The sequence below is a fragment of the Odocoileus virginianus genome, chromosome 4 (assembly GCF_023699985.2).
Source record: "Odocoileus virginianus isolate 20LAN1187 ecotype Illinois chromosome 4, Ovbor_1.2, whole genome shotgun sequence".
In the NCBI taxonomy this organism is placed as follows: Eukaryota; Metazoa; Chordata; class Mammalia; order Artiodactyla; family Cervidae; genus Odocoileus; species Odocoileus virginianus.
The window spans coordinates 7,130,598-7,157,836 of NC_069677.1; the positions used below are offsets into that span (position 1 = coordinate 7,130,598).

Consider the following 27,239-nt stretch of genomic DNA (forward strand, 5'->3'; position numbering starts at 1 on the left):
TAAAGAATGGATCATAAACCATTAGAACATTTTCTAGTGGTCATTAGCAGCATTTTAAAAAACAAAATAGAAAATAGACAAGAGCATCAGACATATATACACCATGGAATATTACTCAGCCATTAAAAAGAATTCATTTGAATCAGTTCTAATGAGATGGATGAAACTGGATCCCATTATACAGAGTGAAGTAAGCCAGAAAGATAAAGACCATTACAGTATACTAGCACATATATATGGAATTTAGAAAGATGGTAACGATAACCCTATATGCAAAACAGAAAAAGAGACACAGATGTATAGAACAGACTTTTGGACTCTGTGGAAGAAGGCGAGGGTGGGATGTTTCAAGAGAACAACATTGAAACATGTATATTATCTAGGGTGAAACAGATCACCAGCCCAGGTTGGATGCATGAGACAAGTGCTCGGACCTGGTGCACTGGGAAGACCCAGAGGGATCGGGTGGAGAGGGAGGTGGGAGGGGGGACCGGGATGGGGAATACATGTAAATCCATGGCTAATTCATGTCAATGTAAGACAAAAACCACTACAATAAAAAGAAAAAAAAAAGCATCAGACGTATTGAGGGTAGTTGTGTTTTTGCTTATAACTTTTGTATTAAATAGATAAATGTATATGTTCATAGGTATATAATGGTTATGGTATATAGTGTATTTCTTATTATGAGTTATGGTAAAAATGAAAGTTGAAAGAGCTCTAAATGTTCTCTTTTGCTTCTCTGAAACGTACTTATTTGACAACAGTTCTTCAACGTTTCATCAAGAAAACCAATCAGTGAAAATATTTTTTAATAGTAGAATTTATAATTTAATCATCTAATTGACACAAGGCAGTGTGCTATACAAAGATACATACAACATGCTGTCTGTCCCAGAAAGAAATGTGAACCAAGGTGGAAAGAAAGTAAAGGACAAGAGCTGAACCTGGGATTATTGTGCAGCTCCCTGGTCTTTTGTTTTAGGGCAAGATAGCAGGTTTGGTAAAGTGTCCCATTAAAAAACTAATTTTTGCTATACTCTTTCCCATGTCAATATAACTTAATGTTTCTATAAGAGAAGAAAATCCAAGGTATTCATGAAGTGAATGAAAATATAAACCTTTTTTAAGGCCTCAGATTTCTGAATAGAGAGTTAAATAGGTATGGACTTTCAAACATGCATTTAAAAGGTATAGTTACTCTTAATGATACAGCATCTTATAAATAGGATATATGTTATCAAAGCTCTGTAATCCTCAATATAAGTGTCAGTTATGATTCCAGTTTCTTCTCAAATTTTTTAAGACAATGTGTGGATTCCTTTGGCTCTTATATGGATGTAGGAAAGATGCTTTGCTTATTTTAGCAATATTTTGGGGGATCAGTCTCCTAAAGCAAAGGAAATAAAAGCAAAAATAAATAGAACATAATTAAACTTAAAAGGTTTTGCACAGTAAGGGAAACCATTGACAGTGTGAAAAGATAGCCCACTGAATGGGAGAAAATATTGGCAAATGATATGACCCATAAAGAGTTAATATCCAAAATATATAAACAGCTCATACAATTCAACGTAAAAAAATCCCAAACAACCCGATTACAAAATGTGCAGAAGACCTGAATAGACATTTTGCCAAAGAGGACATGCAGATGGCCAATAGGCACATGAAAAGATGTTCAACATGGCTAATCCATCAAAACCATAAGGAGATATTATTTCATACCTGTCAGAATGACTGTCTTCAAAAAGAACATGAATAACAAATGTTGGCAAGGATGTGGAGAAAAGGGAATCTTCATCTGCTGTTGGTGGGAATGTAAGTTGGTGCAGTCACTGTGGAAAATAGTATGGAGGGTCCTCAAAAACTAAAAATAGAACAAACAGATAATCCAACGATTCCATTCCTGGGTATATGTCTGAAAAAAACCCCACTATTTTGAAAAGATACATGCACCCCAATGTTCATAGCAGCATTATTCACCATTGCCAAAATATGGAGGCAACTCACGTGTCCATCAACAAATGAATAGATAAAGAAAATGTGGTTTATATACGCAGTGGACTATTAGCCATAAAAAAGAATGAAATTTTTCCAATTGGAACAACATGGATGATTTAGAAAATATGCTAAGTGAAGTTAGCAAAAGACAAATGCTGTATGATATTACTTTATTTGTGGAGTCTAAAAGATACAACAAACTAGGGGATGTAACAAAAAAGAAATAGATTCACAGATTTAGGGTACAAACTGATGGTTAGCAGTGGGGAAAGGAAAAAGGGAAGGACAATATAGGAATAGGGGATTAGGAGATACAAACTATAATATATATTATATAAAATAAGCTACACAGATATACAACACAGGAACTATAGCCAATATTTTATAACTATAAATGGAATATAACATCTAAAAATTGTGAAATACTATATTGTGTTTCTTGTTGTTCCTTTGCTAAGTTGTGTCCAACTGTTTGTAACCCCATGGGCTACAGCACTCCAGGCTTCACTGTCCCTTCACTATCTCCTTGAGTTTGCTCAAACTCATGTCCATTGAGTCAGTGATGCCATCCAACCATCTCATCCTCTGTCATCCACTTCTCCTGCCCTCAATCTGTAAGTTCTTGGTTCACGTGCTGATAAAGCCTAGCTTGAAGGATTTTGAGCATAATCTTGCTAGCATGTGAAATGAGTGCAACTGTACGATAATTTGAACATTCTTTGGCGTTGCTCTTCTCTTTGGGTTTGGAATGGAAATTGACCTTTTCCAGTCCTGTGGCCGCTGCTGCGTTTTCCAAATTTACCAGCATATTGAGTGAAGCTCTGTTAAAGTGCTATTAAAGCATCATCTTTTAGGATTTGAAATAACTCAGCTAGAATCCCATCACCTCCACTAGCTTTATTTGTAGTAATGCTTCCTAAGGTCCGCTTGACTTCACACTCCGTGATGTCTGGCTCTAGGTGAGTGACCACACCATTGTGGTTATCCAGGTCGTTAAGACCTTTTTTGTACAGTTCTTCTGTGTATCCTTGCCACCTCTTCTTAATGTCTTCTGCTTCTGTTAGCTCCTTGCTGTTTCTGTCTTTTATTGAGCCCATCTTTGCATGAAATGGTCCCTTGGTATCTCCATCTTGAAGAGATCTCTAGTCTTTCTGTTGTTTGCCTCTGTTTCTTTTCATTGTTCATTTAAGAAGGCTTTTTTTCCCTCCTTACTATTCTCTGGAACTTTGCATTCAGTTGGGTATATCTTTCCCTTTCTCCTTTGCTTTTCACTGCTCTTTTCCCAGTTATTTGTATGGCCTTTTCAGACAATCATTTTGCCTTCTTGCATTTCTTTTTCATGGGGATAGTTCTGGTCACCACCTTCTATAACAATGTTCCGAACCTCCATCTATACTTCCTCAGGCATTCTTGTCTACCAGATCTAATCTCTTGAATCTATTTGTCACCTCCACTGTATAATCATAAGGGATTTGATTTAGGTCATAGATGAATGGCCTAGTGGTTTTCCCTGCTTTCTTCAATTTGAGCCCGAATTTTGCAGCAAGGAGCTGATGATCTGAGCCACAGTAAACTCCAGGTTTTGTTTTTGCTGACTGTTTAGGGCTTCTCCTTCTTTGGCTGCAAAGAACATAATCAATCTGATTTCGATATTGACCATCTGGTGTTGGCCATGTGTAGAGGCATTTCTTATGTTGTTGGAAGAGGATGTTTGCTATGACCAGTGTGTTCTTTTGGCAAAACTCTGTTAGCCTTTGTCCTACTTCATTTTGTATTCCAAGGCCAAACTTGCCTGTTACTCTAGGTGTCTCTTGGCTTCCTATTTTTACATTCCAGTGCTTGTGATGAAAAGGACATCTTTTTTTGGTGTTAGTTCTAGAAGGACTTGTAGGTCTTCATGAAACTGTTCAACTTCATCTTCTTCAGCATTAGTGGTTGGGGCATAGACTTGGATTACTGTAATGTTGAATGGTTTACTTTGGAAATGAACCAAGATCATTCTGTAATTTTTGAGGTTACCCCTAAGTACTGCATTTCGGACTCTTCTGTTGACTTTGAAGACTACTCCATTCCTTCTGAGGGATTCTTGCCCACCTATAACATGTTATACATCAACTATACTTCAGTAAAAGTGTTAGAAAAAGAAAATGGATAGAGGAAAATATAGCATGCTAACACTAAAGGAAAGCAACAGTAGCTATATAATTTCAGACAGAGCAGACTTCAAGGAAGATTATCAGGGATAAAGATTATCATTATGAAAAAGAGGTCAGTTCTCCAAGAAGACATAATAATCCTTAATGTATATATACCTAATGACAGAGTGTCAGACTGCATGTGACAAAAACTAATAGAATTACAAGAAGTAGATGAATTCACTATCACAGTGGGGGGCTTTAATACCCTCATGTAGATAGTGGATACATCTAACAGGCACAAAGTCAGTAAGGCCCTCGCATACCATTTATCAGCTGGATGTAATTGGTATCTATAGACTACTTATTCAACAATAGAGTGTACATTCTTCTGAAGCTCACAGAGAGCATTCACAAGCTAACCCACATTCTGGACCATTAAACATACTTTAATAAATGTAAAAATCACAGAAGTTATCCCATGTCTTCTCTCAGATCATAGTGAGGTATTAAACTAGAAATGAAGAACAGAGAGACAACTGAAAATTCCCAAATATATGGATATTAAACAATGCATTTCTAAATAGCATGGATTAAAGCAGATGTTTCAAGAGAAATTTTAAAATATTTTAAACTTAATGAAAATGACAGTGTAAATTATGAAAACTTGTGGAATGAAACAAAAGCAGTGCTTAGTGGGAAATTTATAGCATTGAATGCATGTATTAGAAAGGAAGGCAGATCTGAATCAATCATATAAGCTTCCACTTGAGAAACTAGAAAAAGAAGAGCAAATTACATCCAAAGCAAGCAGAAGAAAAGAAATAATAAGAAATCAATGGAATTGACCAAGGAAATTGATAGAAAAAGTAAATGAAACCACAGAGTTTGTTGGAAAGCTCACAAAAACTGGTAAGTCTCTAGGCAGACTGACTAAGAGAAAAAGAGAGAGGACACAGATTACTAACATCAGAAATGAAAAAGGATCACTACAGATCCTATGGCATTAAAAAGATAATAAAGGAATATTGTGAATAACTCTTTGCCTACAATACAGTTGATAATGTAGATGAAAAGGGTTAATTACTTGAAATACAACTTGCCAGAACTCAGAAGAAATAGGAAATCTGAATAGGCCTTTAGCTATTAAACTTTTTTGAAGCACTCATTAATAGCTTTCTAAAACATAAAGCACCAGGCCTGGATGGGGTCTGCTGGTGATTCTACCAAACATTCAAGGAAGAAATTATACCATTTTCTTACTATCTCTTTCAGGTAGTAGAAGCTCACTCATTCTATAAGGCCAGCATTACCCTAATACCAAAGTCAGACAAAGACATTAAGAAAGAAAGAAAGAAAGAAAGATAGTGCTAAGTCATGTACCTCTCTTGAGATCCCATGAACTGTAGCCTGTCAGGCTTCTCTGTCCATGGGATTCTCCAGGCAAGAATACTGGAGTGAGTTGCCATAAGGAAAACTACAAACCAACATCCCTCATAAATGTAGGCGTGGAAATCCTCAACAAAATATTACCAAATCAAATCCAACAATGTATAATAAGAGTTATACTCCACATCCAAATGGAATTTATCCCAGGCATGCAAGGTGGTGCTGCATTTGAAAATCAGTTAATGTAATGGATCATGTCAACAGACTGAAAAAGAAAGATCACATGATCATATCAATAGAGGCAGAAAAACTATTTGACAGTACCTGATACCCTTCATGACAAAAACTCTCAGTTAACTAGAATTAGAGAGGAGCATCTTCAACCTTATGAACCTAACTCATACTTAATGGTGAAAAACTCAGTTTTTCCACTATGATCAGGAAAAAGGAAAGGATGTCTCCTCTCACCACTCCCTTTCAGCATCATACTGGAAATAAGACAAGAAAAATAAAAGGTACACAGATTGGAAAGGAAGCAATAAAACTACCCCCCCCCCTCCTATGGGGCATTTTATTTGTATGTATTAGATCCCTAGAAAAAGAATCCAAGGATTTTCCCTCCTGTGTGTTTTCGTCTTGCTTCTTCATGGTCCATTGATGCCAGTTGAGGTTGTCAGTACAATGAAATCAAACTGATGGGAGGGGAGCAGGTTGTTCTGCAATTTTTCTTGATTTTTGAGTTGCACATCAAATCTGGGGCTGATCACTCCACACTTACTTAGCCTGCCTGTGAGGTTCACAACAGTTTCCCCAGCCCTGTGATCATCAATGATTTAAAACTCGCCAGTGCAACCATGCTTCATCATCACAGTTAGAAACCTGGCGATGACTTTGGAGCACGGCCTGATAAGGACCTGGCATTTGCCTCTCTTTTCAGCATTGTCGATACTCTTGAGAGCACCATTCTGGCGGCATGGAAAGATGGCGGAAAGAGCAGCAATAAAACTTTTAGCAGCTGGCATGTTCATCTTTGTAGAAAATCAGAATGAATTGACTTAAAAAAAAATAAGTGGGGTTAATAAGTGAAAAAGTGATTATAGCAAGGCTGTAGAATACAAGGTTAGTATACGAAAGTCAGCTGCTTTCCTATATACCTATCTAGAATTTAAAGGTATTTAAATTTAAGTGGAATTTGAAATATAAAACACAATGCCATTTACATTAGCATCAACAAATGAAATACTTAGGTATAAATTTAATAAAATACAAGATCTATTTAAGGAAAACTATAACACTTTGGTGGAAGAAATCAAAGAATTAAATAAGTGGAGAAATATTCCATGGTTGTCGATAGGAAGATTCAATGGTGTCCGTATGTCAGGTCTTCCCGGTTTGAAATATAGAGTCCATGTAATCTCAACCAAAATTCCTGCAAGTTATTTTGTGGATATTGAAAAAGTGATTCTAAAACTTACATGAAAACGCAAAAAACCTGAGAATAAGCAGCACAGTGTTAGAGAAGGACAGAGGTGGAGGACTGACACTATCTGACTTCAAGCTATTATAATCAAGAAAGTGTGCTATTGGCCTTCCCTGGGAGCTCAGTGGTAAAGCATCCACCTGCCAGTACAGGAGACACGGGTTCGATCCCTGGTTCTGGGATAAGCTCACATGCTGTGGAGCAACTAAACTCGTGTACCACAACTATTGAGTCTGTGATCTAGAACCTGGGAGCCACAACTACTGAAGCCCTTGGGCCCTAGAGCCCGTGCTCCTCAACAAGAGAAGCCGCTGCAAGAGAAGTCTGTGCACAACGACTGGAGAGCGGCCCCTGCTTGCCACAGCTGGAGAAGAGCCCGCCTAGCAACAAAGATCCTGCACAGCCGAAAATAAATAAAAAGCTTTACAGACTGTGGTGTTACGGAAAGAACAGACAGATGAAATAGACCCACAGAATTAAAAGCAGCTAATCTTTGACAGAAGATGAGATGGTTAGATAGCATCACTGACTCAATGGACATGAATTTGAGCAAAGTCCAGGAGGTAGTGAAGGACAAGGAAGCCTGATGTGCTGCAGTCCATGGGGTCGCAGAGACTTAGACTTGACTTAGTGACGGAATAGCAATCTTTGGCAAAAAGAACAAAGGCAATACAGTGGAGCAAAGACAGTCTTTTTAACAAATGATGTTGGAACAACTGGACATCTACATGCAAAAAAAATGAATTTAGACACACCTCTTACACCCTTCACAAAATTAACTTAAAATGGATCACAGACCTCAGAGTAGAATACAAAAATATAAAACTCTTAGATTACATAGGAAAAACCTAGATGGTCTTGGATATGGTGATGACTTTTTAGATACAACATCAAAATTACGATCCATTAAAAAAAATAATGGGTAATCTCGACTTCATTAAAGAAAGTTCAAAGACCTTAACAGACACCTCACCAAAGAAGATATACAAGTGGCAAATAAGTGTAAATGCGAATTAAAATATACCACTATACAATATACCACTATACAACTGTTAGAATGGCCAGAATGTGGAACACTAACACCACCAAATATTGAGCAACAAGAATTTTCATTTTTGATGAAAATGTGAAATGCTATAGTCACTTCAGAAGACAGGTTGTCAGTTTCTTACAAGACTATGCATACTCTATACAATATGGTATTATCTACTATTCTGAACAATGCACTTCATGGAAGTGAGGCATCTGTAAATGACTATGTGGATTGAACTTTAATCCCTATGCACTCAAGACACATTTTTTGAACTAGTGAAAAATACTAATACTATTATTACTCATCTGTAGAAATGTTAGTGATTCTAACCTGAATCATGAATTTTAATGAGTTGACACACCAAAATAAAATTTTTCTAAGACTCTTAAAAAAAAAAAAGACTATACACATACTCTTAACATATGATTGGGCAGTCCTACTCCTTGGTATTTACCTGAAGGGGTTGAAAACTCATGTCTACACAAAAGCCTGCACACAAATGTTTATAGCAGCTTTATTCATAGTTGCTGAAACGTGGAAGCAACCAAAATGTCCTTCAGCAGGTGAATGGATAAGTAAACCATGGTACATTGAGACAACAAAATATTATTCAGCACTAAATAGAAATGAGCTATCAAGTCATGAAAAGACATGGAGGAACCTTAAATGCATATTGCTAAGAGAAAGAAGCTAATCTGAAAGGGCTGCATATGTATGATTCCAACTATATGACATTCTGGAAAAGGTAAAACTATGGAGATGATAAAAAGATTATTGGTTGCCAGGGGGCTGGGGAGAATGGGGAAAGGATGAATAGGAGCACAGAGGATTTAAAGGGAGGGCAAATACTCTGTATGTTACTATGTGGTGTATTATTATATATGTCTACATTGACGTGTAAGGATTTGTCTGTACCCATATAATGTATGACACCAAGAGTGAACCTTAACAGGGAACTATAGTCAATATCTTGTAATAAACTATAATGGAAAATAATCTGAAAGATTGTGTGTGTGTGTGTGTGTGTGTGTGTATAAATATATATATATATAAAACTGAATCACATTGCTGTGGACCTGAAACATTGTAAGCCAGCTGTACTTCAATAAAGTATATATATTTTAAAAAGAAAAAAGTGAACCTTAATGTAAACTGTGTATTTTGGGTGTCTGTGAAGTGCCAGTGTCGGTACATCAGTTTTAACAAAGGTACCACCTGGCGAGTGATGTTGACAGTGGGTCGGGCTATGCACATGATGGGGAAGGGGTTTATGGGAAGTTTTTGTGCCTTCTCAATGTTGCTGTGACCTAAGATTGCTCTAAAAATTGTCTTTAAAAATGCAAATGTTCAATAGAGTTCTTAATAACAGAATAAGATTTGCTAGCTTTGTGAAGCTCCTCTTCGTGTGTGGGTTTTTTAAAATGTATTTATCATTCATTTTTAGCTGAATGGGTCTCTGTTGCTGTGCTTGCTTTTCTTTAGTTGCGGAGTGGGGCTGTTCTTTGTTGCACTGCAAGGGCTTCTCATTGCGGTGGCTTCTCGTTGCACGGGCTCCAGGGCACACGGGCTTCAGCTGCAGCGTGTGGCTTTAGTAGTTATAGTCCCTGAGCTCTCAAAAGAGGCTTTGAAGTTGTGGTGCAGGGCTGAGATGCTTCATGGCCTGTGGGATCTTCCTGGACCAGGAATCAAACCTGTGTCTTCTGCATTGGCAGGCAGGTTCTTTACCACTGGGCCACCAAGGAAGCCCTGCGTCTAGTTTTGTGGGGACTAGAAGGGGAAAATTTAACAGACTGTGGGTGTGGCAAACAGTGCCTGCTTCAGTGGTGACTGGTATTAGAGGATGAGGGTATGGAGCAGTAGCGGCTGTTGAAGGGATACCGTCCTCAGACTAAGTGAGCCCAAGGATGCGATCGAGGACCAGGCAGAGCACAAGCCAAGTAGGGAGCAGATGGAGGGTCTTTCTGGTGTTGGGTCCTCATTGAGGTTGGGCAGAGCTGGGAAGGATTTTTTGCTTGCTCTTATTCACATTTTACTCTCCCCTGAAACCAACTGAAATGGAGAGAAGAATATGTTGGAGAAAAATAACAAGTTAATCCTGACCCAGGAATTGAACTCAGGTCCCCCACATTGCAGGCAGACGCTTTACCCTCTGAGCCAAGGGGGAGACCTAGTTGGGGAAGGAACTGTGCTATTAAGTTTCACAGGACTTTTGTCCAAGTAGCATTCCTCCTTTGCATCTTCTCCTCAGACCCACAGTCCCAAGTCAGCAGAAAGCTTTGGCAGAAGGATTCCTCAGGCTTTGCCATAATCTTAGCATGTTTAATCAGATGGGTCAAATGTGAAACTAATTTGGAAAGCAGTAATTTATTCTCTTGATCCAAGCTGATGATTTCATAATAATATTCACATGACCTGGGATGATATAAAGGTAATCTAAAGTTATTTCCTCCTCAAGTAGAATTTTTGTAGTAGAATACTGTCTGCTGAAAACATAAGAAACTATATATACTCATATTGTCTACTTATGTTAGGAATTAATAGCAACTGCTGAAAAAAAGTGATTTCAGTACCTGTTAGATTTCAACATTAAAAACTACTTAAAGTACTCTTCCATCACAGGTTGAACTGCCAAGTAGACGCTTCTTTCTGATTGGCTTGAAATGCATTTTTCTTTGAGCTAAGATGTACATGCTGTGCTCATGTATAAGCACCTCCTATTGCCTTTGACTATTTTTCTCAATGGAAAACTCTTTTTTCCATTGTATTTATTTATGTAATTTAATCAATTTACCAACTAGAAAAAAGATTTATTTTAAATGGAAGTGGTATATATACATATATATGTATTTCTTGTTTTATAAGTAGTATATGTACAGGTTAAAAAAAGAAAATTCAGAAGACTATAAACATGAAAAAATTCTCTCTATAATTATACTATCCAGAAATAATTGCTTTTATTATTGTATATCCATTTAGGAATTTTTATGTGCCCAGTAGCACAGTCTATAAAAACATAAAAATGTACTCCTATTGTACATAATGCTTTATAATGTTTTTTCTACTTTACGTTAGATCATAGACATTTTTGTTCATTCATATAGATTACATTGTTACTTTTAATAGCTGGATAAAAATTATGGATGTACCATTTTTTAAACAGTTTTTCTACTGATGGCCATTATTTAAGTTTGTGATTTTTATTTAGAGTCACATGAGTAGATTGGGAAGGAGTTCCATGAAGTGTTGTTTAGTCAAAAAAGCAAGATGCAAAACTGTACTTATAATATGATTTCATCTTAGTCAAACAGTAAAATACACTATTTGTGTCAGTTGTAGAAAATAAGTGTGCAAAAAATATGGAGGATGTAATTCAAGGATACATTTGGGATATATATCCTAGATAGGCTTCCCAGATGGCGTTAGTGGTAAAGAACCCACTTGCCACTGCAGGAGACTTAAGAGACGCAGGTTCAATCCCGGGGTTGGGAAGATTGTAGATACCAGGTATATAGAAAAGGTACTGCTGTGGGTGGAAAAGGAAGAGAAAGGGATTGAGGGATGCAAACTCAAAAGAAAACACTGCACTAAAACATTAAACTATATGTGCTACTATACTTTTTGTTAAATTGTGGATAAGGGTAGGCACATGTTTAAGTGAATTTATAAGTTTTTCTGTGCTTAAAAATAGAATGAAAAAAAAGATGAAAATAATGGATCCAAGGTTGATGCCTAATAACCCCAGATATAACTACTTTTAAAAATAAAATCAGCCATTAAGAAGTTTTTTACTCTTATAAATGAGACTTTATAAACATGTTTGCATATATCTTTGCACACTCATTGACTTATTCCCCATAATAAATTCCTAGGAGCACAATTGCTCGGGCAAAAGGGTGTTTTAAGGGTTTGGTATATATTTAGTCACTTGTTAGTTAGATTTACCTGTTTGTATATTCATCAGCAGTTTATGAGTATGCCTGTTTCTTCACAAGTTCATTGATGCTAAGTACTTTGAATCTTTTAAATCATTTCTTCATGTGATATAATTAAATAGCATCTTGCTGTTTTAATTTTCTTTGATTATTAGTTATGTTCATTATCATTTCATATAATTGTTAGAAGTTTTACTTTTTGTTTTCTGACTGTCCTTTACTCATTTTTCTGTGGCTATTTAACTGTCTTATTGATTCACAAGGGCATTTTACATAGGCTGTTTAACTCTTATTAATCGTATATGTTGCAAAACCTATTGACAGATATAAAGTGATTATATCAGGTTTCAATTTTAAAAATAATTTTCCCTTTTTAGGGCAGATCCATATACTTTTCCTCCTCCTCCTACTAAGTACCTGCCCATTCCTTCGAAGTACACGGTGGGCACTCAGACTGATTATCGGGATGCTGAAGTTCAAACAGACCCGTATTCTCCAGAATATGTAGTATGTCAGGATTCCATCCCTGAGCTCCTGACCCTGGCTACTCTCACTTGGGGTGAGTTGGAAATTCTTTTGAATATTTGCAGATGACAGTCCTGATGACCACACATGCTATTGAGTTCTTAAAAATGACACACACACAGGCAACTATGGTTTAAAGTATTGCTATTTAAAGTATCTTGCTCAGTAGAGCTACTTCATAGACTGGTACACTTTCTGTTAGATTTGTTCAAAGAGAGATATGCCCTTATCATTGTAAGGACACTTCTTGTCCTATTTCCCTGAAGCTGAAGTTACGTTTAGACTTAATTTTGTGGTTACTTTGCTGATGACTTACCTCCCTCTTCTCACTGTTTCTCTCAGTGAATCAGCTCCTTTTCACTGAGAAATTTATATTCTTTTTTTACACATAAATTTTTTTTGAATATATAATACTGAATGCATATTCTAACATGTAATATGCATGACATACACATATTCCAACAAGTAGTAATATTTTCTTATAATACACATCATGCATATTGTAAATATAGCAATAATATGTATTTTGCACTTTCCAACAAGTAATAATATCCTCTTACTTTGCTAAAATATCTTGGGATTTATCAAGACTCTCTTATACACTTTATTTGATGACTTGGATGATTTCTTTTGACATTATATCTGAAATGCTCAGAAAGTCACTCTCAGAGTATAGAAATTCACTCTAGGCTAGGCCTTTATAATGTGAAACTATAAAAATTAATAAGAGAAGGGACCTTCAGAAATGGTTAGAAATTACCTTATTAAAGTCATTTGATTGTGCCTAGGAAGCTGAGAACCAGAGAGACTGATTCCTTGAAGGTCATGGAAATACTTAGTACATTGTAATGATTTTTATTAAAATCATTTTGTTAAAATGAGGTTACTTTTGTTTTCCCAATGTAATGAATTGCTGTGATCAGATATGTGTTAGTAGCAACAAGGATGTTCACATCTAAGTTCTAGTTTTGATTCTTATTTCTTGGCTCACTTCTTGGATCTAGATTAAGTATTCTTGACACCCACAGTTTAAAGCAGAGACTCTACCTTCAGTCTAGATGACAGATTCAGAGTATGCTGAAATCTTTCCCTCACCTTTGAACACACGAAAAACATAATTATGAAAATTAATAACCACACTTAAAATCAAGGAAGAAAATCAATCATTTAGCAGTGGAGACTTCTTCCTAAAAGGGAATCTGTGATGATGAGCAGGGACTCTGAATGGTGAGGAGCCAGACCTGAGTTACCTGATTAAACTAAAGGAGGGAGAAACTTCTCTCCTGCCTAGAGGTAGGACTGAAGCCCAGTGCCTGCCAGTCTAAGCCAGGTACTCCTACCTGCGGCCTTGAGCTTTACCTCTTGTTGTGAGAAGGGCTTAGCTTTGAGCTGCAGAAGGACTGGAGCCACACCCTTGAAAACAAGAGGTTTAGGTAGGGGCTCAGAAATGCTTCACTTGGTAAAGACCTAATTGGAGCCCTGTGCTTGGCAGCTCTGGGGTTGAAGTTGTCAGTAAAAAGCTCCATGAGTCAGGCCTACCTCCTCACTGGTGAGGCCCTGGGTAAAAGTTTAAATGGAGGCCTACATATTGTGTGTGTAGACGTTTAAACGTTATAAATCAAGCTACTGTCTGTTAGATAAAATACATTCTATATTTTTCACAAATAAATCTTTATAAAAAGCTGAAAGGACAAGTGTACATTTACAATTCTTAGACTCCTTGGGATAGCACACTGGCATGTGGCAGCAGTGGGAGAGGCTGCGCCTGGTGGCTGGCCCTTTCTCTGGCTCTTTCATCATGAGGGGCTTGTTGTGCATGCCTATGATTGCCTCTCCTGCCCTGCTTTTCCACTTTCTGTTTAGACATCCTTGCAAACAGCTGCTATGTGGCTACCCCTTGGGCTTAAGGGGTCTTCCCTCAGGAGTCTGAATCTTGTGAAGTGGCCCATGTAGATTTTGGAAGTGGGCTTGGCGCTGTTTATGCAAGGAATTCCACACTCCCTAAGAGACAGAGTACCTCCAGGTGGGCATTCTGTAGTATCTTTAAAGTGCTGTGGGAAAATAACCCAAATCTAGAATTCTTACACCAGCCAAACTCTTACTCAGGTGAGAAGGTGAAATAATGACACTTTCACAGGACAGAACATTTCATAGGTCTATCTCATAGGATATTGTAAACACTAATTAAATTCATTTATATAATGTGCTTAGGCCAATGCCTAGTATGTAAATAAGCATTCTATAAATGTTAGCTATTAATCTGAATAAGGGAAGAATAAAAGGACATACTTGAACATACTTCCAAGTTCAGTCGCTCAGTCAAGTCCAACTCTTTGCAACTCTTTGCAACCCCATGAACTGCAGCACGCCAGGCCTCCCTGTCCATCACCAACTCCCAAAGTTTACTCAAACTCCTGTCCATTGAGTTGGTGATGCCATCCAGCCATCGCATCCTCTATCATCCCCTTCTCCTCCTGCCTTCAATCTTTCCCAGCGTCAGTGTCTTTTCAAATGAGTCAGTTCTTTGCATCAGGTGGCCAAGCTATTGGAGTTTCAGCTTCAGCATCAGTCCTTCCAATTAATATTCAGGACTGATTTCGTTTAGGAAGGACTGGTTGGATCTCCTTGCAGTCCAAGGGACTCTCAAGGGTCTTCTCCAACACCACAGTTTAAAAGCATCAGTTCTTCAGCACTCAACTTTCTTTATAGTCCAACTCTCACATCCATACATGACTACTGGGAAAACCATAGCTTTGACTCAGTGGACCTTTGTCAGCAAAGTAATGTCTCTGCTTTTTAATATGCTATCTAGGTTGGTTATAACTTTGCTTCCAAGGAGTAAGTGTCTTATAATTTCATGGCTGCAGTCACCATCTGCATTGATTTTGGAGCCCCTAAAAATAAAGTCTGTCACTGTTTCCACTGTTTCCCCATCTATTTGCTATCAAGTAATGGGACCAGATGCCATGATCTTACATTTCTCAATGTTGAGTTTTAAGCCAGCTTTTTTCATTCTCCTCTTTCACTTTCATCAAGAGGCTCTTTAGTTCTTCTTCACTTTATGCCATAAGGGTGGTATCATCTTCATATCTGAGGTTATTGATATTTCTCCCAGCAATCTTCATTCCAGCTTGTGTTTCATCCAGTCCAGCATTTCTCATGATGTATTCTGCATAAAAGTTAAATAAGCAGGGTGACAGTATACAGCCTTGACATACTCCTTTCCCTATTTGGAACCAATCTGTTGTTCCATGTCCAATTCTAATGGCTGCTTCTTGACCTGCACACAGATTTCTCAGGAGGCAGGTCAGGTGTTCTGGTATTCCCATCTTTTGAAGAATTTTCCACAGTTTGTTGTGATCCACACAATCAAAGGCTTTGGCATAGTCAATGAAGCAGAAGTAGAAGTTTTTCTGGAACTCTTTTGCTTTTGCTATCATCCAGCGGATGTTGGAAATTTGATCTCTGGTTCCTCTGCCTTTTCTGAATCCAGTTTGAACATCTGAAATTTCATGGTTCATGGGCTGTTGAAGCCTGGCTTGGAGAATTTTGAGCATTACTTTCCTAGCGTGTGAGATGAGTGCAATTGTGCGGTAGTTTGAGCATTCTTTGGCATTGCCTTTCTTTGGGATTAGAATGAAAACTGACCTTTTCCAGTCCTGTGGCCACTGCTGAAGTTTTCCAAATTTGCTGGCAAATTGAGTGCAGCATTTTCACAACATCATCTTTGAGGATTTGAAATAGCTCAACTGGAATTGCGTCACCTCCACTAGCTTTGTTCATAGTGATGCTTTCTAAGGCCCACTTGACTTCACATTCCAGGATGTCTGGCTCTAGGTGAGTGATCACAATATCATGATTATTTGGTCGTGAAGATCTTTTTTGTATAGTTCTTCTGTGTATTCTTGCCACCTCTTCTTAATATCTTCTGCTTCTGTTAGGCTCATCCCATTTCTTTCCTTTATTGTGCCCATCTTTGCATGAAATATTCCCTTGGTATCTCTCATTTTCTTGATCAGATATCTAGTCTTTCCCATTCTATTGTTTTCCTTTGTTTCTTTGCACTGATCACTGAGGAAAGCTTTCTTATCTCTCCTGGCTATTCTTTGAAACTCTGCATTCAAATGGGTATATCTTTCCTTTTCTCCTTTGCCTTTTGTTTCTCTTCTTTTCTCAGCTATTTGTAAGGCCTCCTCAGACAACCATTTTGCCTTTTTGCATTTCTTTTTTTTGGGGATGGTCTTGATCTCTGCCTCCTGTACAGTGTCCTAAACCTCTGTCCGTAGTTCTTCAGGCACTCTGTCTATCAGATCTAATCCCTTGAATCTATTTGTTGCTTCCACTGTGTAGTCCTAAAGGATTTGATTTAGGTCATACCTGAATGATCTAATGGTTTTTCCCTACTTTCTTCAATTTAAGTCTGAATTTGGCAATAAAGAGTTCATGATCTGAGCCACAGTCAGCTCCCAGTCTTGTGTTTGCTGACTGTATAGAGCCTCTCCATCTTTGGCTGCAAAGAATATAATTAATCTGATTTCACTATGGACCATCTGGTGATGTCCATGTGTAGAGTCTTCTCTTGTGTTGTTGGAAGAGGGTGTTTGCTATGACCAGTGCATTCTCTTGGCAAAACCCTGCTTCATTCTGTACTCCAAGGCCAAATTTGCCCATTACTCCAGGTATTTCTTAACTTCCTACTTTTGTATTCCAGTCCCCTATAATGAAAAGGACATCTTTTTTGGGTATTAGTTCCAGAAGGTCTTGTAGGTCTTCATGTATGCATGCTAAGTCACTTCAGTCATGCTTGACTCTTTGTGACCCTATGGATTGTAGCCTGCCAGGCTATCTTGTCCAAGGGTTTCTTTAGGCAAGAATACTTGAGTGGATTGCCACTCCCTCCTCTGGGGGATCCTCCAGAGCTAGGGATTGAACCCACGTCTCTTGCATCTCCTGCACTGGGAGGTGGGTTCTTTACCATTAGCGCCACCTGGGAAGCCCATAGGTATCCATAGAACCTTTCAACTCAGCCTCTTTGGCATTAGTGGTTGGGACATAGACTTGGATTACTATGATGTTGAATGGTTTGCCTTGCAAACAAACTGAGATAATTCTGTCATTTTTGTGATTGGACCCAAGTGCTGCATTTCAGACTCTTTTGTTGACTATGAGGACTACTCCATTTCTCCTAAGGGATTCTTGCCCACAGTAGTAGATATAATGGTCTTTCGAATTATATTTGCTTTTCCTGCCCATTTTAGTTCACTGATTCATAAAATGTTGATGTTCACTCTTGCCATCTCCTGTTTGACCACTTCCAATTTATCTTGATCGTGGCCTGACATTCCAGGTTCCTATACAATATTGTTGTTTACAGTATGAGACTTTACTTTCACCACCAGACATCCACAACTGGGCGTTGTCTCTGCTTTGGCTCAGCCTCTTCATTCCTTCTGGATTTATTTTTCCACTCTTTTCCAGTAGCATATTGGACACCTACCAATCCAGGGGGTTCATCTTTCAGTGTCATATCTTTTTGCCTTTTCATGTTCATGGGGTTCTCAAGGCAAGAATGCTGAAGTGGTTTGCCATCTCCTTCTCCAGTGAACCACGTTTTGTCATATCTCTCCACCATAACCCAGCCATCTTGGGTGGTCCTATACGGCGTGGTTCAAAGTTTCGTTGAGTTATACAAGGCCATCATTTTAGTTTATTTCCTGTGATTGTGGTTTCCATTCTGTCTGCCCTCTGAGGGATGGGAGTCCACACTTCCTGATGGGAGGGACTGGCTGTGGGGAAAACTAGGTCTTGCTCTGGTGGGCAGGGCCATGCCCAGTAAATCTTTAATACAATTTTCTGCTGATGGGTGGGGCTGTGCTCCCTCCCTGTAGTTTGGCTGAGGTAGAGTTTGCGGTCTCTATGGTGGAGCTATAGGGTCTATTTGGCTGAGGTAGAGTTTGTGGTCTCTATGGTGGAGCTGTAGGGTCTATTTGGCCTGAGGTAGAGTTTGCGGTCTCTATGGTGGAGCTGTAGGGTCTATTTGGCTGAGGTAGAGTTTGCGGTCTCTGTGGTGGAGCTGTAGGGTCTATTTGGCCTGAGGTAGAGTTTGCGGTCTCTGTGGTGGAGCTGTAGGGTCTATTTGGCCTGAGGTAGAGTTTGCGGTCTCTGTGGTGGAGCTGTAGGGTCTATTTGGCTGAGGTAGAGTTTGCGGTCTCTGTGGTGGAGCTGTAGGGTCTATTTGGCTGAGGTAGAGTTTGCGGTCTCTATGGTGGAGCTATAGGGTCTATTTGGCCTGAGGTAGAGTTTGCGGTCTCTATGGTGGAGCTATAGGGTCTATTTGGCTGAGGTAGAGTTTGCGGTCTCTGTGGTGGAGCTGTAGGGTCTATTTGGCCTGAGGTAGAGTTTGCGGTCTCTGTGGTGGAGCTGTAGGGTCTATTTGGCTGAGGTAGAGTTTGCGGTCTCTGTGGTGGAGCTGTAGGGTCTATTTGGCTGAGGTAGAGTTTGCGGTCTCTGTGGTGGAGCTGTAGGGTCTATTTGGCTGAGGTAGAGTTTGCGGTCTCTGTGGTGGAGCTGTAGGGTCTATTTGGCTGAGGTAGAGTTTGCGGTCTCTGTGGTGGAGCTGTAGGGTCTATTTGGCTGAGGTAGAGTTTGCGGTCTCTGTGGTGGAGCTGTAGGGTCTATTTGGCCTGAGGTAGAGTTTGCGGTCTCTGTGGTGGAGCTGTAGGGTCTATTTGGCCTGAGGTAGAGTTTGCGGTCTCTGTGGTGGAGCTGTAGGGTCTATTTGGCCTGAGGTAGAGTTTGCGGTCTCTGTGGTGGAGCTGTAGGGTCTATTTGGCCTGAGGTAGAGTTTGCGGTCTCTGTGGTGGAGCTGTAGGGTCTATTTGGCCTGAGGTAGAGTTTGCGGTCTCTGTGGTGGAGCTGTAGGGTCTATTTGGCCTGAGGTAGAGTTTGCGGTCTCTGTGGTGGAGCTGTAGGGTCTATTTGGCTGAGGTAGAGTTTGCGGTCTCTGTGGTGGAGCTGTAGGGTCTATTTGGCTGAGGTAGAGTTTGCGGTCTCTGTGGTGGAGCTGTAGGGTCTATTTGGCTGAGGTAGAGTTTGCGGTCTCTGTGGTGGAGCTGTAGGGTCTATTTGGCTGAGGTAGAGTTTGCGGTCTCTGTGGTGGAGCTGTAGGGTCTATTTGGCCTGAGGTAGAGTTTGCGGTCTCTGTGGTGGAGCTGTAGGGTCTATTTGGCCTGAGGTAGAGTTTGCGGTCTCTGTGGTGGAGCTGTAGGGTCTATTTGGCCTGAGGTAGAGTTTGCGGTCTCTGTGGTGGAGCTGTAGGGTCTATTTGGCCTGAGGTAGAGTTTGCGGTCTCTGTGGTGGAGCTGTAGGGTCTATTTGGCCTGAGGTAGAGTTTGCGGTCTCTGTGGTGGAGCTGTAGGGTCTATTTGGCTGAGGTAGAGTTTGCGGTCTCTGTGGTGGAGCTGTAGGGTCTATTTGGCTGAGGTAGAGTTTGCGGTCTCTGTGGTGGAGCTGTAGGGTCTATTTGGCTGAGGTAGAGTTTGCGGTCTCTGTGGTGGAGCTGTAGGGTCTATTTGGCTGAGGTAGAGTTTGCGGTCTCTGTGGTGGAGCTGTAGGGTCTATTTGGCTGAGGTAGAGTTTGCGGTCTCTGTGGTGGAGCTGTAGGGTCTATTTGGCTGAGGTAGAGTTTGCAGTCTCTGTGGTGGAGCTGTAGGGTCTATTTGGCCTGAGGTAGAGTTTGCGGTCTCTGTGGTGGAGCTGTAGGGTCTATTTGGCCTGAGGTAGAGTTTGCGGTCTCTGTGGTGGAGCTGTAGGGTCTATTTGGCCTGAGGTAGAGTTTGCGGTCTCTGTGGTGGAGCTGTAGGGTCTATTTGGCCTGAGGTAGAGTTTGCGGTCTCTGTGGTGGAGCTGTAGGGTCTATTTGGCCTGAGGTAGAGTTTGCGGTCTCTGTGGTGGAGCTGTAGGGTCTATTTGGCCTGAGGTAGAGTTTGCGGTCTCTGTGGTGGAGCTGTAGGGTCTATTTGGCTGAGGTAGAGTTTGCGGTCTCTGTGGTGGAGCTGTAGGGTCTATTTGGCCTGAGGTAGAGTTTGCGGTCTCTGTGGTGGAGCTGTAGGGTCTATTTGGCCTGAGGTAGAGTTTGCGGTCTCTGTGGTGGAGCTGTAGGGTCTATTTGGCTGAGGTAGAGTTTGCGGTCTCTGTGGTGGAGCTGTAGGGTCTATTTGGCTGAGGTAGAGTTTGCGGTCTCTGTGGTGGAGCTGTAGGGTCCATGTGGGGTGATGGTGACCTCCTCCACAAGGACTTGTGCCAGTACATCGCGCCTCCCAGGACTGTTGCTGTCAACACCTCTGACCCTGTGGCAGGCCACTGTTGACCCATGCCTATGTTGGAGACTCCCAAATACTCATAGGGAAGTCTGGCTCAGTCTCTTGTGGGGTCACTGCTCCTTTCTCCTGGGTCCTGGAGCACATATGGTTTTGTCTTTTCCTTCCAAGAGTCTATTTCCCCAGTCCTGTGGAAGTTTTATAATCAAATTCCACTGACATTCAAGTCAGATTCCCTGGGGACTCCCAGTCCCTTTGCCAGATCCCGGGTTTGGAAGCCTGTTGTGGGCCCTAGAACTTTTGCAACAGCATGAGAACTTCTTTGGTATAATTGTTCTCCAGTTTGCGGATCGCCCGTCCGGCAGCCCTATAGTGGGGCTAATGGCGGCCTCCTACAAGGGGACTTATTCCACCTGCCGTGCCTCCCAGCACTGCTCCTGCCAGTGTTCTGTCCCTGTGGGAGGCCACTGCTGACCCCTGCCTCTGCAGAAGACCCTCACACACTCAAAGGCAGGTCTGGCTCAGTCTCTTGTGGGGATCATTGCTCCTTTCCGTGGGTTTTGGTGCACACAAGATTTTGTTTATGCCCTCCAAGAGTCTCTGGCAGGTATGAGGTTTGATTTTAAATGTGATTGCACCCCTCCTACCGTCTGGCTGCTTCTCCTTTGTCCTTGGATGTGGGGTAGCTTTTCTTGGTGGTTCCAACATTCTCTTTTTGATGGTTTTTCAGCAGTTAGTTGTGATTTTGGTGTTCTCACAGGAGAAGATGGGCACACATCCTTCTACTCCACCAAATTAAATTTGTATACTTTTTGGGTAGTGTGGACATTTTAACAATATCAGTTCTTCCAATCTAAAACATAGGATATCTTTCCATTTCTTTATGTGGTTTTCAGATGCCTTCATTAATATTTTATAGTTTTCAGAATACAGTTCTCTCACCTCTTTGGTTAAGTTTATTTGTAGGTATTTTTCTCTTTTTGATGGGATTTTGTTTTATTTTTTCTTTATTATTGCTTGTTTTTCTTTAATTTTATATTGAAATATAGTTGATTTACAATGTTGTATTAATTTTTTTGTACAATGAAGTGATTCAGTTATATATATAAACACATTCCTTTTCATGTCTTTTCCATCATGGTTTATCACAGGATATTGAATAGAGTTCCCTGTGCTATGCAGAAGGATCTTGTCATTTATCCACTGTGCATATTATTGTTTGCATCTGCTAACCTTGGCAACCACAAACCTGTTCTCTGTGAGTCTGTTATGTTTTGTAGATAAATTTATTTGTGTCATTTTAGATTGTACATATAAGTGATTTCATATGGTATTTGTCTTTCTCCTGACTTAGTTCACTTAGTATGATAATCTCTAGGTTCATCCATATTTCTGCAAATGGCGTTAGTTCTTTTTACGGCTGAGTAGTATTCCACTGTATATGGACATTTAGGTTCTTTCCATGTTATGGCTATTATGAATAATGCTGCTATGAACAGAGGGTTGCATGTATCTTTTTGAATTGTAGTTTTGTCCTGATATATGCCCAGGAGTAGGATTCCTGGATCATATGATAACTCCATTTTTAGTGTTTTGAGGAACCTCCATACTGTTTTCCATAAAGGTTCCACCAATTCTCACCAACAGTGTGGGATGGTTAGAAAATAGAATCCAACAACACATTAAAGAGATCTTACACCATGATCAAGTGATGGGATTTTAAGTGGGATTTTTTTTTTTTTTGCTTTCTCTTTCTGATAGTTCATTATTAGTATATAGAAAAGTGACATGTGACAGTATCTGAAAAAGATGACTGACACATCCCTGATGGTCCAGTGGCTAAAACTCCACGTTCCCAATGCAGGGGGCCTGGGTTTGATCCCTGATCAGAGAACTAGCACTCGCTGGAAAAAACCCTGAATGCTGAGAAAGGAGGATCCTGAGGGCAGGAGGAGAAGGGGGTGACAGAGGATGAGATGATTGGATGGCAATACCAACTCAATGCACATGAATTTGAGCAAACCCTGGGAGATAGTGAAGGACAGGTAAGCCTGGCACGCTGCAGTCCAAGGGGCCACAGAGTCGGACAGACTTAGTGACTGAACAACAACAGAGAACTAGATCCTGCCTACTGCAACTAAGAACTGGCACAGCCAAATAAATAAATTTTAAAAATAAGTTAGTAGATGACTTACCATAACCAAATGGGTTAATCACACAAATTCGAGTTTAGTACAATATCAGAAAACCAACCAATGCATTTTACCATTTTAACAGAAAATATCAGAAAATGCTCCAGTAGATTCAGGAAAAGTAGTCTGATAACATTAGACATGTATTCATGTTGTAAACTCTAAATGTTGGGATCAGAAGGAAATTTTAGTAATTTAATAAAGGTTATCTGAGATAAACATAATACTAAACGTAAGACTTGAGAAGCTTTATCCTTAAAATCAAGAAAAAGACAGTGATTCCTTTATCACCACTATTATTTAGCAGTTCAGGGAAGATCCTAGCCCAGAACTTTTTCAACTAGGCTGTGACCATCAACCCCAGGGACATTTGGAAATTCTATAATAATGATAAGGCAAATGGGTTGGGTTTGGGGGAGCTAGGCTGGCATGGATACTAAACATCCTGCCCTGCATGGGGCAGGCCCATCCAAAAATTAATTGTTTGCCCAATATGGTGTTAATAGCATCCTGGCTGAGAAATAATTGAGTTAATGCAGTAAAATAAGAGAAGAAAAATTAGGTATGTGGATTAGAAAGAAGAAGCAAAACTATTTTTACTTGTAGGCAATACACTCATTTAAAAAATTTGAATGACCAGAACTAAGAATCTCAGCTCTTAGATTATATGAAATCTACATATAATTTTACTTCTTCCTTCCCTGGTAGCACAGATGGTAAAGAATCTGCCTGCAGTATAGGAGACACTGGGTCTATCCCTAAGTTGGGAAGATCCCCTGGAGAAGGGAATGGCAACCCACTCTAGTATTCCTGCCTGGAGAATTCCATGGACAGCCCATGCGGTTGCAAAAAGTCAGACATGACTGAGCGACTAACACTTTCACTTTCTGACTTGGATGTATTTTTCTTTATTTCTTTCTCTCTCTTTTTTTTTTTTAAATTTTTTTGCCAATTTCTCTGGTTAGGGCTTCCAGTACTATGTTGAACAGGAGTGGTGAGAGTGTGCACTCTTACCTTGTTCCTGATCTTAGAGAAAAAGCTTTTAACCTTTCACTGTTGGTATGGTATTAGCTGTGGGCTTCTCTGTATCATTTTTGTTTCATATTTGTTTCTAGAGAGGGAGTATAGTGTAGTATGTAAGACCGCAAGGGCCAGATTGTCATGGGCAAATTCTGGGTTTCACCACTTACTAACTATGATCTTCTGCAAGTTATTTTGATATTTCTTTGTATTTCAAAAGATGGATTTTTCCAATATGGAACATTCCAAGGTGTGATTATTTAGTAATCACCTAATATCTTTAAATACTTCCATGCAAAAAAAAGTCTTCTGACTGAATTGCTAACAAGAGAGAGTGCAGGGCACAGATAATACACTCTTAGGCACATGTGGAGACATATCCCAATATCATTTCATCTTGTCATAACCTTGAATTTAAAGAGGACAGGAAGTGAGAGGGAGTCAATTAAATACTAGTAGGTACGTGAGTGTGTCTGTGTGTTTCTTAAGTGTTCTGCCTCATCCTCTAGGTCGAGGTCTCCCGGCAGGACAAGCTGAAGTAGAGATGATAGAACGTGCCCGGGAGAAGCGTGCTTGGGAAGACACCCTGCCCCCTCTGAGTGACACCTCCCAGTTTGAGAAAAGGAGGCGGATGATGAATGCCATGGAGAGGAAGGAGTGGGCCTTCAGAGAGCAGGAGATTGAGAAGTAGGTTCTCAGTTACCCAGACAGTTGCTCCTACACTAATGGGATTAATGTTAATACTTTTAAGCAATAGAGCAAATAGAGTTCCCAAATGTAAGGGTTTAAAAGCAATCCTTAACCTGTAGAGTTAGGAGACTGGGTTTCAGGAGCAGTGGCTCCATTATTTTTTCTCCAATAAGATATATATATATATGTGTGTGTGTGTGTGTGTGTGTGTATAATGCCTTCTTTATGTGTGAAGTTCAATGTGGAACTCAGATTTGAACAATTCCTCACAGCATCTCTGATCTTCTCTTTTCTCTTTAGTAACTTATCTAGACTGTCACAGAATTCCACTGATTTTTGCAAAATGTCTTTCAGACTGTCCCTTTCTGTTCCTTACCAGTGCCAGGGTCCCTCGACTTTGACCCTCTTCCTATCCATCAAACAGCCTCCTGGCTCACCCTGTCTCTTCCCCCTGGTACTGGATTCAGTCAGGACCCCTTGGGTTCTAGCTGCAGGTAATAAGGCGTTTATATTTAAAAGACAAACTGTGGAATGTTTCAGTTAAGAGATGACCTCACAGTACATAAGTAACAATATGCTAGGGTATTTCTGGTTGAATTTTTAGCCGTTTTAACTGATGTATTGTAGAAATGATGAGGACCAAAAAATTGCAGCTCCCTAGCAAGAAGAGGGGGAAGGGAAGTTCTGGAGGTGCCCTTTGTTCCTAGGCTGAGGTGCTTCATTGCTCAGAGCAGTGCCACCAAGCCCCTGACAATGTGCTGTCTCTGCTGAGGCCCCACTTCTCCCTTGTGAGTGTGGCACATCTCAACCCTTTCAATCCTCAAGTGCTGAGTTAACGGCTACTGTAAAGAAGACTTTCCCACCACCCTGCTCCTGGAAATAGCATTGAAAGAGGTGCTCTGCCATTTCTTCTTCCGCAGAAGTCTTTTCATTTTTCTGCCCTGGTGTTTTTTTTTGATCCCTGTGTTGTAAATGTTGGTTTATATGCCTACTTCATTGAAACAATGTCTCCTTGAGACAGTGCATCTTGTTCACCATTGTTTTATTCCCTGCCTGGCATAAGTATTTGACAAATAAGTGATTGAATAAATTATTATGTAAAATTTTAAGTAAGAGTAAACTGTTCAAATCTCTATTTTAGAAAGGAAAATCTTGACCACTACATGGAACAAAGATTGGAAGGAGGCAAGACTAGACTAACACCTAGAGTCCGAGTCAGGAGAGAGATGCCCAAGACATGAGCTAGGGAACAGATGTAAGGAGTGTTTTAGAGGAGGGAAGAAGGTAGGAGAAGTAGGTTTCTGTAGGTTTTTTTTTGAAGAGATAATTGGAGATTCAAGTAGTTGGAAGTTCTGGTTCAGAAATATCTGGGCTGAAGTAGATATTTTGAGGTCATATGTACACATAAGCAAGGTGGTCCTGGAGAACAATGAGAAGGTGAAGTAAAGGGAAGTGAAGAATGAATATCCGTATGTGTCAGATGCTGGCATTTTCACATTCACCACTTAAGGTGGCATGCCACAACCACATTTTCTCTCAATCCTCCTGTTCCTTAACCTTCCAGCAATACCTGTCAGCCTGAAACTGTGGACAGACATTTTTCTGTTCGTTTAGGCTCTTCTGCCTAGAGATATACCTATATAATATTCTTCTTATATAAAGACTATTGAGTGCCTACCCCAACCCCCAACTCATTTTCCACACTTTTGCCAGAGTGGTCTTTTTAAAATACATGAATATGGTACCAGCCTGAAGAGAAGGTCCTATTTTATGGCAAATGTTCCCTTTCTTTAGTAGAGCATCCTGTCTGAGAGACCATAGGCTTCTTTATGATTGTAATTTGCTTGAAGATTGCAGGAGATTCGCCTGGAAGTTCTAAAAGAACTGCTGAAGAAGCGTGACAAGAATCAAAATGACGTGAACATGGCACGCTTGAATGCCCAGTGGTCTAAACTACAGGAAGCAAAGGAGGCAAAGTTGGCACAGATTCAACGCAAGCATGTATCAGGTGATGGTGGAGCACCAACCAGCAAGAGAATGGAAAAGCTGGCTCAGCTTTGGGTTTTTGACCAAAGCTGATTTAACTGTGATATAATTCCTTTTTGGTCCTAGTGTTATTTAACTGATAAGGGACAGGAGATGAGTTATTTCTCAAAAGTAGGAGAGTGGAAGAAAATTCATCACTAAGAAAAAGTCAAGTAATGATATTCTAGTGGGTAGCAGGTTGTTGGCACTATGGACTCTGTGTGTGTGTGTGTGTGTGTGTGTAGGTTTGTTGTGTGTAGGTATTCAGCCCATATTCATAGGCTGAAGCCCTGGATAGAGAGCTTTATTTCTCAACCTGTTTTTCATTGTTTCCCACTAAAAGAGACATTCAGATCTCTTTTTTCCTACTTATCCCCCTTCCATGAAATTAAAAAAACATTTTTTAAAGACCCCTGTGCTGGATCTTCTTTTCCATGCAGGGGCTTCAGTAGTTGTGGCACGTAGGCTTAGTTGCCCCATGCCCGGCATGTGAGATCTT

General features: G+C 40.1%; 1 protein-coding gene and 1 pseudogene across 3 annotated transcripts in view; one reads left to right on the forward strand and one right to left on the reverse strand.

Annotated features, from left to right (window-relative positions):
• Nucleotides 1–27,239, forward strand: part of CFAP91 (cilia and flagella associated protein 91) — a 101,836-nt gene that overhangs the window by 14,501 nt on the left and 60,096 nt on the right. For all 3 annotated transcript variants that reach the window (XR_011487208.1, XM_070466017.1, XM_070466018.1), the window contains exons 6-8: nt 12,348–12,529; nt 24,535–24,712; nt 26,566–26,723. Coding sequence is in view for 2 of the 3 variants with exons in the window: in XM_070466017.1 (XP_070322118.1) it covers nt 12,348–12,529; nt 24,535–24,712; nt 26,566–26,723 (518 nt within the window). In the remaining variant the exon portion in view is untranslated. The remainder of the gene's footprint in view (nt 1–12,347; nt 12,530–24,534; nt 24,713–26,565; nt 26,724–27,239) is intronic.
• LOC139034698 (small ribosomal subunit protein uS8-like) lies at nt 6,097–6,553 on the reverse strand (annotated as a pseudogene).